The sequence below is a fragment of the Culex pipiens genome, chromosome 2 (genome assembly GCF_016801865.2).
Source record: "Culex pipiens pallens isolate TS chromosome 2, TS_CPP_V2, whole genome shotgun sequence".
NCBI classification, from domain to species: Eukaryota; Metazoa; Arthropoda; class Insecta; order Diptera; family Culicidae; genus Culex; species Culex pipiens.
The window spans coordinates 24458617-24470598 of NC_068938.1; the positions used below are offsets into that span (position 1 = coordinate 24458617).

General features: G+C 33.7%; 1 protein-coding gene across 1 annotated transcript in view; it reads right to left on the minus strand.

Annotated features, from left to right (window-relative positions):
• Positions 1 to 9460, minus strand: part of LOC120419023 (sodium- and chloride-dependent GABA transporter 1) — a 19012-nt gene extending 9552 nt beyond the window's left edge. Inside the window, exon 1 of the mRNA XM_052708039.1 lies at positions 8683 to 9460. Within this exon, the coding sequence (XP_052563999.1) occupies positions 8683 to 8871 (189 nt within the window). The 5' untranslated portion in view covers positions 8872 to 9460. The remainder of the gene's footprint in view (positions 1 to 8682) is intronic.
• Between the last annotated feature and the right edge of the window lie 2522 nt (positions 9461 to 11982).

Sequence of the window (11982 nt, forward strand, 5' to 3'; positions counted from 1 at the left end):
CTAAGTCAAAGAAAATCCGGAGTTTGTAGGAATAAGATGTTTTGTCGGAATCCAATAGCTCGTAAAAAAAAAATTGGTGAAATTTTTTGCATTAGTCTTTATAATTTTTTTAACCAAATTAGAAAATTTACGAATTGGGTACTAAAGACCAAGGTAAATTTTTAAGTACAACGGTTAAAAACACGATAAAACCATAGTTGATCACTTTTTTTTTCATTTTAACACAAAAAAAAATATTGACAAGACAACATTATTTCGATGGATCAACTATGGTCCCCTTGGAACGAGCTGTCAAGTAGAACCTTCTGGGCTGGGATGTTAATTTTTAAAAATTGAATTAAAAATCCATTTTAAATCCTTTGCGGTCGTTCAAAGGGTCATTGTATTCAGAAAAAATAAGCTTAATCGATGTGAACAATAATATCAGCAATCTAAGCTTCATTTCAGAACCCAATTAGAACTGCTGTCCGAATTTCGAGCAAAAGATTAAATAAGTTTTCCAGATATTTGAGAACAATCACCATATTATTAATCCATTTCAACTTCAATTTGAAGTTTGTGTCTCGAGGCTCCAGTCGATTTCGCATTAGGGCAACAATAAAAAAAAACCTCTTTTGATTTCATCATCATTTGCATCAATTTGACAAACTAGAGAAAGGAAATTTTTTGGAATTTTGTTTTTTTAATTGTTTTTTGAAAAGGTCGAATAAACAAAATTTACATATTTTTATTTTTTGGGTGTATTGAAAACACTCAAAAAAGATTGCTTATTGGACCTGTTTAAAATAACGAGATTTGAAACATTCTGAATCATCTTTTCTAAGCTAGCTTTCTATGCTATGTATTCTTCATATTCATTGCCGGATTATCATTCTCGGACGATACGTTGAGCCGAACAGTCGATAGTGGCAAACGCTCCCGAAAAAAAAGCAAATTTCTCGCGCGCGGCGCGGCCGTAGTAGTAGTGTGTGGTGGATTAGCGGAATCTATTGTTTAATAGATAAAGACATGGAAACCGGAGTTCGAAAGAACACGCTGAAGCTCTGCTTCCAGCAAGGCTCGAAGATACCCTCGAATCTCGAGGTTCTGAAATTTGTTACCGGAACTCTGGAACTGGGAGCGGCCGATCTACATTCCGTCTACAAAGACGAGAATGATGGTTCGTTCTACATCAAACTCATGGATGAACCAACCTTTACCGAGTACTGTGGTAGGCTCGAGGAGCTGTACATGTTCAGGTACGACGACGATTCAAGGTCACCTGTTACCCTCGTGGTGGCCAGTCGAATCTTCCGCTACGTACGCATTTTCAATTTGCCGCCGGAAATAGACGACAAGACCATCGCGCAAGTTCTCGGACAGTTTGGCACCATTCGTCAACACGTGCGAGAGCGTTACTCGCCCGAATGTAACCTCAACATCTTCAATGGCGTCCGTGGCGTGCATATGGAGATTGCGAAGGAGATCCCGGCCGGCCTGTTCATCGGACACTTCCGGGCCAGGATATACTACGACGGACTCAAGAATCGATGCTTCTTTTGCAAGCAGGAGGGACATGTGAAATCGAATTGTCCCAAACTGGCCAACAGTTCGTCAGGCAGCGGCGGATCACGGTCCTATAGCACCGTGACCGCCCAGGGGAGGCCTGTTAACGCACCGTACCTCAGCGTGCCGCCGATGACACCCGTCATGGAACGACTCGTGAAAGCAGTTCAGGAACCAGTCCCATGCCCTGAAGGAGACAAATCGGCGACCAGCCCACCGGCCGGAGGACAAGGTTTGTCCGGCCCGGCGACTCCGCCGACGGAAGCAACAGGTACACCAGCAGTCATCGAAGAGCCACAAGTAAGTGCGGAAACTAACCAGCAGCAGGAGTTGGAGAACATGGACACTGGGGATGAGGGGGGCCATCAGGGTGTGGGTTTGGGTACCGGGGATGAGGGGGGTATTGGGGACCACAACCGGGGTGCGGGTACTGGGAAAGGGGGGGGTCTACTGGGTGTTAAACGCCCGGCGGAGCCGTCATCGGATCCAGAGGCCAACAGCAGCGAGGGACCAGAGGACAGCACCGGACAGCTTCCGTTCAAGGAAGTCAGCGGAGGAAAGAAAAACAAAAGATCCAAAAAAGGTAAAAAAGATCAGTCAAAACCTCTCTCAACGATCTCCACGCGGTCGTTGTTGAAACCAGCAAAGTAAGCGTCCATAACCTCAACCAAGCACGCGTTGTCTCGCGGAGTAGGTAGTAGTGTAGGAGAATGTTTCTTCGTAGTATATGTACCATCAATATTAACGCAATCAATTCTTTGCTAAAAAAGTCTCTCTTGAAAGATTTTATTTGGAATTCAGATATCGATATTGTTTTCTTACAAGAAGTTGCCTTTGAAGATTTCGGATTTCTTCCTTCTCACACAGCGATCGTAAACATTAGCACTGATAACAAAAGCACAGCCATCCTCGTTAGGAAAAATATAAATTTTGACAATGTTCTCATCAATCCGAATGGTCGGTTATCTTCTATTTTAATCGATGATATTAATTTTATTAATGTCTACGCACCTTCTGGGTCCAATTACCGTAATGAACGGAACTCTTTTTTTACTTTTGATATAATCCCTCATCTATCGTTTACAAAAAAGAACATCATTGTGGGCGATTTTAATTGCATCCTGTTACCATCTGACTCGAACAGTTCAAACAAAAACATCTGCTCTGGATTGCAAAAATTAGTAACATCTTTGAATTTACATGACATAGAACATAAAATTAATCAAAAAACTAATTTCACTTTTATAAGGGGTGATTCTAAATCGAGACTTGATCGGTTTTATGCACCTTTAGAATTAATAAATAATGTTAGATTGATCAATACTTCTGCTGTGGCATTTTCTGATCACCACGCAGTAATTTTGAAATATAAAGTTCCAGATAATATTCCTTTACAAACACGAGGTAGAGGTTATTGGAAAATAAATCCTAGTTTAATTATGAATGAAGAGATTACAGCTGATTTCAAAACTTTGTTTGGGAATTGGAAAAAGCAAAACATGTACATAAATAATTTTAATTTTTGGTGGAACGATTCAACGAAATCTAGAATAATGAAATACTTCAAAAGTCAAAGTTTTCTTTTTAATCAGCAAATACATAGAGAAAAAAACTTTTTTTACACATGTTTAAATGAAATAATTGAAAAACAATCCGTCGGAGAAAATGTATATAATGAATTATGCTTAGTTAGATCAAAATTATTAGAAATTGAACAAAATAGATTAAATAATTTAAGTTTAAAAACAAGTTCTGGATCTATTTTAACTGATGAACGACTTAGTTTATTTCAAATTTCATATAGAATTAAGAATCAAACTGAAAATTATAGTTTTAAGCTTAGAATTAACGGCGAGATTACGAATGAACATTTCAGATTAAAACAATTTATTACTTCACATTTCAATTCAATTTTTGCAGCTGATAACAGTGATCAAAATAATGATAATGTTCTCAGTCATGTTCACAAAAAACTTTCAGTCCAAGATCAAATGAGTCTTTCTAAACCGATTGATAAAGATGAATTAATTTTTGTTCTCAAAGAAGTCGCTAAAAAGAAAACGCCAGGGCCAGATGGTCTTACATATGAATTTTACTCTCACTTTTCAGATATTTTATTAGATGATTTAGTTATTTTATTTAATAGTTATCTTGTAGATGGCGTCAATCCATCTAGAGATTTCAAAAAAGGTATAATATCTTTGATTCCAAAAAAAGGTTGTGACCAATACGAAATTTCTAATAAGCGTCCAATCAGCTTGTTAAATAGTGATTATAAGCTTTTTACGAAAATTTTAGCAAATCGTTTAAAACCATTGTTGAAAAAGATAATTGGGCCCGGTCAAACTGCATGTAACATAGATAAATCATGTGTTGATAATCTTAAAACTCTTCGTAACATCATAATTCGTGCAGGACAAACCAAAAGGTTTAAAGGACTTTTGCTAAGTTTGGATTTAGAAAAAGCTTTTGATAAAGTAAACCATTCTTTCTTGTGGGACGTGCTAAAGAAATTTGATTTTCCGGAACCATTCATCAACTGTTTAAAAAATTTATACAAAGAAGCGACATCGAAAATACTCTTTAATGGTTTTTTAACCGACTCCATCGAAATTAAATCATCCGTACGTCAAGGTTGTCCATTAAGTATGGCCCTTTTCGTATTGTACATCGAGCCATTGATACGTTTGATTAGTGATAATGTTAGAGGTTGTTTCATTGCTGATACCTTTGTTAAGGTAATAGCATATGCAGATGATCTCAACATTTTCATTCTCAATGATCATGAGTTCGATACGGTACTGGAGATGATCAATTATTTTAGTATATACTCTAAAATAAAACTGAACGTTAACAAATCGCACTTTATGCGGTTAAATAACTGTGTCTCCGGTCCGCATTTAATCCCGGAAAAGGACGCATTAAAAATACTAGGAGTTTATTTTGAAAATTCTTTTTCTCGAACTGTTAAATTAAATTATGATTCTGTTATACAAAAATTAAAACATTGTTTAAAATTGCATTCTTCGCGTCATTTGAATTTGATACAAAAAATTTGGATATTAAATACATTTATACTTTCAAAGATTTGGTATTTGGCTCAAGTTTTTCCGCCAAATAAAGTGCATATTGCTCAAATATATTCAAGTTGTTCGATGTTTCTATGGAATAACCATTTTTTTACAGTAACCCGTAATCAGATGTTCTTAGATGTAAGTGATGGAGGTTTAGGATTAGTAGATGTAGATTTGAAATCGAAAGCTTTATTTATAAAAAATATTTTGTTCTCTTATCCTGATGCTGATGACCCTATGGACCGTTTCATGATGGCACAATGTCAAAATACTTCTCTAACAAAAGCAACACGAGAATGGCTGTGCGAAGTTTCGCGTATTGCTCTATTTCAAGATTTAATAACAACTAAGTCAATTTATAGATTTCTACAATCAGAAAAAATATTTGTACCAAAAGTGGTTCAAGAAAACCCTGATCTTGATTGGAAGCTTATTTGGGAAAACATTAGTAGTAATTTTTTGACATCAAATTCAAGAGAGGCTCTTTTCTTAGTAATGAATGACGTCATTTGTACAAAATCTAAGCAGTTTAGAAATAACGTTAGAGGTGTAGAAAACAATATTTGTGATTTTTGTAATTCTATCGATACTACGGAGCATAGGATAAAATATTGTACAGGATCAGTAATTGTTTGGATTTGGCTAAAGAATGTACTCAATGTAAAATTAAAAATTATGATCGATGATCCTGAAGAAATATTAGCAACGGATATTGATAGTAAGGATAGTAGATTGAAGGCAGCGCTTTTTCTAATAGGCGAGGTAATAAGTTTTAACTTAAAGCATTATGGTACACCAAGTTTAGGTAAATTTGAGCAATCTTTGCGAGATACACGATGGAACAACAAAAAACTAGTTAAAACACAATTTTGTAATTTTCTAAACATACTTTGAGGTTATGGACAGATTGTATATTTTGGATTTTCAATAAAGAACAGTTAATTTGAAAAAAAAAAAAAAGATTATCCATATTCATTGCCGGATAGTAAGTTTCATTTGCAGATTTTTTTTAAATTATTGTCTTATTTATCAATTTTATTGTTGAGATTACACAGAAAAAAAATCTTGGTAATATTACATCTGGGAAGGGGTACATCTTTTATGTCAGAAAAAAGGTGTAATTTTGCCCCTTTTCTGGTGTAATGTCACTTTTTCAGTCTAAATTGAGGTAATATTACATCATAAAAGAGGTAATATTAAACCTTCCAAAATTAAAGCTTCCAAATTTACATTATTTTTTTCTGTGTAGATGAGATATCATCGTTTATTTCTAAATCTATTAAATACCTATAATAAAAATAGACAAACCAAAAAGCATGGGAATTACGAATTAATCATTGGAAATAAATTTTAATTGTTTAGCTTGATAAATCTTCGTTTTCCAGCAAAAAAAAAATGAAAATGACTTGCATAAAAAAACAATAAATCAGATATTTTATAGTTATTCCAGTTTATGTGAAAAAATGGCTCCCAATTTTTGCGCGCGGTGCGCCGAAAAACCCCAGTTTTTATTTTCAAAAAAAAAATCAAATCTTCAAATCCTGTAAATGAATGAATACCTCTCATTTTTAAGTACGTTACTTAAAATTTCCCAAGGAATCCGATAAACAATATTTTCAAACATAGGTTCTTCGGTACAGACACCGTCAAAACGGCATTTGGAAGTTGCATACGACCTTTTCAAATGTTAGGCTGAATTTTTCGGTCCTCAAACTATTTTTCTTTGAAAGGCCAACTGATCACCTTTTATTTGCGTTCAAGACAGCTAAAATCGATCGCAGTGTATGTCACCCTAATGTCAAAAAAAGAAATAAAGGTTTTATTATATTGGCCAAGAAAAACCCCAACAAAATTTTGAGTTTGATCGGTGAACTTTTTATTAGGTTTATGCTCTTCTCAAATGGAATTGCTGGATTTTAATATTTTCTTACCTTTCAAAATTTAACTGACAAAATCTGTATTTTTTTGAGTTTAGTTTTTTTTTTGATATTTTTTAGGGGACAAAAAAGGCATTTTTTGTATAAATAACTTTAAAATTATTTTTTCATGGATTATTAAATCTGCAATCAATAAGTAATCTACATTGCTTTTCTGTAAAAGTGCACTGTTATTTAATTAAAGCTACTTCAAGTAAGAGTTTGAGAAATCTTCATCTATACATTTTGCTGAAAAGCTCCGAAAAAAATTATGTGTATTATTTAATTCTAGGTCCCTTTGAAATATATGTCTTGCTATCAAAATTTTCAAAATATTGTTCTCGTAAACATCGGAAAATATCCCAAATAATACTTTCTTTGACATTGAAGTCAGACCATAAGTTTCAGAGATATCGGCATTAAATATTAAAATTGAGTGCAGTTTTGCGATACTTAAAAAACTTCAATTTTTCAGTTTCTTTACATATAAATGGCTGTTCCTCACAAAAAAGCCAGTTTTTTGAAGAAAAAAAACCAGAATTGGGCTCTCAAAGAAACTTTTTGAACCAATGAAAAATTGCTAATTTTCTTCTTCAAAATCTTATTCAAAGTGGGTATAACTAGCAAATGGTGCACTTAAAAAAATAGTTTCTTTTCGATTGCGAAATCGATTTTTAATCAAAAAAATACATTTAAAAGTTTTTTTTTGCGTAAAATTCAACTTTGAAAAATCTATATTTCTTCAAATTATCACTAAATCATAAGCAAGAACACAAATTTAACATTCAATAATAGGATTTTCTGATTAATTTCTGTTTTGTTTACATTAAAATTGTATTGTCATTGTTATTGTCAATTTCAATTGGTTCACAAAGATAAAGCTTATTTTTCTGAGTACAATAATCCTTTGTACGACCGCAAAGGATTTAAAATGGATTTTTTATTAAATCTTTTTTAAATACCTTCGTGGCCATTCAAATTTTATTGATCGTTTTAACTTATTTTTTTGTTTAATTTCCTCAACACATTAATAAATAAAAAAAACAAATGAGGCAGTATAAAATCTATTGAATCGGAATATGGTCTTATAAAAAAATTAAAAATAAACAACATTTCACGAAATTTTGCACCTTTTTTCAAATATTTTACAAAATATTTTAAAAATTATTTTAAACACACAAAATTAAATAGTATTGAAAAATATTTATTCAATAGTTTTTTATTCGTTATTCTATTAGGTTCATGAAATTTTGTTTGCTCCCTAACTTCTTGACTATTTTTTTTATAATTTAAAAATCTTTGCAATGATCTTTATTTTCAGTATAATGAATTTGCTTTTTAAGGCTTTTTATCAATCAAAATTTTATGACTGAAAAGTTATTTTAAATACATTATTTTTTACTAACTTTTAAAAAATCAATGTTATTTAAGTTTCTCAAAGAAGAAAAAATATCAATTTGAAGAAAATACAGTTGGACTGTAAAATTTTGTGAATTTTTGAAAATTTCGAGGCAATAATCCAAGTTTTTTAAAGTAAAATTCACATTTTTTATAAAAATGGATAATTTTGTTTTCTTTTGCCATTTTCCAGATCAATGCGATTGTCAAATCGTCTCAAATTCGGTGTGCCGATAAGTTAAAAAGATCCTGTTTAGGACGATAAGAATAAAAAAGATTATTAAAAAAATGTAATGTCTATAATTTTTTAAGATCAAATGAGTAAATCTTTAGCAAATGGACGTTTCGTTGATTTTTCTAATTATATTTATTTTTCAATCTGTATATTTAAAAGTTGAAGGAAACAATGGTTGTTTCATTCAAAAAGAAATAAAATCTTTTCAAAAAAATACTCAGTATAATTGAAGGTGCTGCATACAAAAAAAATCTGTGAAATTAAGGCTGACTATTAAATTTGTTTAAGGAGGATTTAAAAATATAATATTCAACTGCTCAACAAAATAATTTGATGACATCCAGATGAAAAATAACAAAAACCATAAAAAATATCATGGTTCACATTTCAGGACCAATTTAGGTCAATTCTGACCATTTTAGAGTCAAATACCGATTTTCTTGCATCAATTTTCAGCCAATTTGACTTTTGCATCCCTTAAGAGAAACGATTCCAAAAAAGCACCGTTTCATACCTTGTTCGTCATCGTGACCACCTGCTGCTTGCCCGCGTCCGCGTCGCTGTGTCCTCCCGTCAGTAGATTAAGTTCGATTCTGGTAACTTCCTGTTGCTGGTGCTGCTGCTCCGCTGCTCCTGAGTCTTCGTGCTGGCCAACCACACTATCCAGACATTCAATCGCTGTCGTCGTGGCGCCCTCGGTCATAGTACACGGCGGGGGCCTGCTGCTCGGTTCCCGGGTTGGGCGCCGGTCCAACGGTGGGTGCGGTTCGCGGAGGAAACGTGCGCTCACGGGCCACACCAGCGATCCGAGCGGTGTTTTGGGGTGCGAGGAGGACGTTGCGCTGCTGGTGAAGGTGGGAAATTCTGGGGACCATTGGGAAAGATTTTGAAGAGCAGAAGGAAAATTAAGTTTAATATCTTATTTAAGACAAAATCTCAATAAAATGCTGAATAATTCAAACGATGAAGTGTGAAATCTGTTTGCCGTCCATTTCTCATCAGAGTTGAGCTGAAACGATTAAGCAGAAAAATTAAAATTGCTCAACATCTAGGTCATCCACACACCGACTGTAATTAAACTTCCACGTGTTTAACGTCGTTATCATTTATGAAACAAACACTATTCCACATACCAAGTCAGCGCACCAATGAGGGGAAGACCCAACTAAAGCTATAAATAACCGTCGGGTAGTAGACTCTGCTCTCTTGTTCGCGGGAGGAGGAACACTGCCTTTTTGGTTCTGTTTGCGCGAGATAAGGCTCTCCAGGCTGCTGCAGTGCCGAGGATGACTTCTTGCTCCATCTTGCGTGCTACAAAGTCAGCACAGACCAGAGCTAGAGCAACGCGATGTTTGATTTACTAAAACAAGGTATGTACCTACTGAGGAATTGGGGTGCAAACAAGAGACAATAGTAAAATGACTTTAATGTAGGGCAAAAGTAGTGTAATTTTACATGCACGTGCCTTAAGGATTTATACAATTACAATACGCTAATTTACTATCCAGGTTACTATACTACACTGAAAAAATATTATGTTTTCAGTTATGAGCAATATAATTAGCTTATATCTGTAAGCCCATACATCCAATTGAAATGTGGTCAAAGGCAAACTTATGGGAAATTGGACGAGCTTTCCGGTAAAAATATTTTCGAGACTGAAAAATCAAGTCTGTCATATAGAAATTGCGAAAAACCATCAAAAAACCTATTTTTTCAACATTTTTATTTTTAAAACCGCTGTAACTTCACAAGGATTGAACTTAGGACAATGGTCAATATGGAGACTTTTATGTAAAATTGTCTGGAGAATCGACTCTCGTGTTCGGATTTTGACAATTTTGATGTTTAGAGCACTTTTGAAAAAAACTGTTTCAGTAAATGATTTTTGTATTTTTTTAGGTGAGTTGCTCCATCCTGCATTTTTCGTGAGTCTTTTTGTAACATCTTAGGCTATTTTCACAAAAAATTTGAACGAAAAAAAATCGTGGGCTCACCTTCAAATTTGACTTTTAAACTTAAAAATCAAAAAATCTCATAAAAGTGGAATGTTTTTTTGTTTCAGTGTATTTTTTTCGGAAAGCCCGTCAAATTTCCTACAAGTTTGTCTTTGACCACTTTTTGATACGATGCAACGGCTTCGAGATACAGAAATATTTAAATTACGAATTAAAATAAAAATATTTAAAACACTTACGCCCTTCTCAAATGTCATTATCGAGTGTAACTGACTCCATATACACAAAAATGGCTTATATATGCCTAGAATAATATATCTACAAAGTTTCATTGAAATCGGAGAGGGTCGAGAAAAAAGTACTTAAAAAATTTCTGTTTTGGGCTGGAATTGTTCAAAAAATATTTTGAAAATTTTGGGAATTCCATGAATCTTAAGATATTTATTAGGCAAACCAAAACCCCATGTTTTCATAACATTTGTTATGTTTTTCAGCCCTAAAATCATAGAATAAGCTCAATTCAATTATTTGGTGAAAGTCTGTACATCAATCTGAACAAAAACAGCAGTTTTCAGATAAGTTTAAAGACATTTTATTTTTATTTGTTTTTGTTGTGCTTTGGCTTTTAAACGAACCAGAATTTTTAATAAAATTTTGTTCAAATTAAGCAAGTCTCTTTTAAATATTTCATCAATTTATTTTTTATATGACAGCATAAAAAATGTATTTAAAAAAATAAAAAGATGCGGCAACAATAAATAATTAAATTTTAAATCAGTGTACAAATTGTTAAGATCTGTTCCTGTTTGAACCGAAATAAAATTACAGAAAATCTTATGCAAGAAATTTACTTCAGCAGTCTTAATTCATCGAATTTGTCCTTATTCACCCCAGATGCTGATAATTGAGGAAAAAATATAAAATATGGTAAATTAAAAAAAACTTAATGATAAATTTACGTTAACAAAATACTCAGTCCTCTAAAAAATATATCATGTGGGTAATTCTCTACCAACTCCCACGAAATCGGGAAAAGTTGCTCCGACCCCTCTTCGATTTGCGTGAAACTTTGTCCTAAGGGGTAACTTTTGCCCCTGATCACGAATCCGAGGTCCGTTTTTTGATATCTCGTGACGGAGGGGTGGTACGACCCCTTCCTTTTTGGAACATGCGAAAAAAGAGGTGTTTTTCAATCATTTGCAGCCTGAAACGGTGATGAGATAGAAATTCGGTGTCAAAGGGACTTTTACAGGGGGATGCTAACGGCAGCCATCTTGGGTGATTGAAATTGATAACGCGCGAAAACTGCGCACAGTGAAAACAAAAATATTTCTTTTTTTAATAATTCAATTTTTGTTATAAGAATTACTTTAGTAAAAGTCAAATTACACAGTAGTTAAGTTAAACGTTTCATGTGATAAAAGTACAACTTTAAATGAGGTCATCGGCCCGATGTGTGCTTAATAATCCCAACTTTAGTAGTTTATTTTGCAAAAAAAATGATAAAAATCACCTCACAAACATACACTAACTCTTAAACGTACATTGCGGTAAAATTTTACATAGAAACAATAATTACTTTATTTCCATTTTATGCCTGCAGTTTTTGTACTTTTTTTTTACAGTGCGCAGTTGCTTTGTTTTGGTTCCGTAACGAACAGCTGTTCTTTTGTGCTGGAGCCGAAGTTGACATTTCCCTTTTGTTCTGGAGCCGAAGTTGACAACTTGTGTTGGCTGCGGGCGAGCTGCCTGTAGTGAGATATAGATGTCGCCCCCCTGGACTTTTAGGTAAAATTAGACGCCCGATTTGATGGCGTACTCAGAATTCAAAAAAAAACGTATTTATATTATATCAT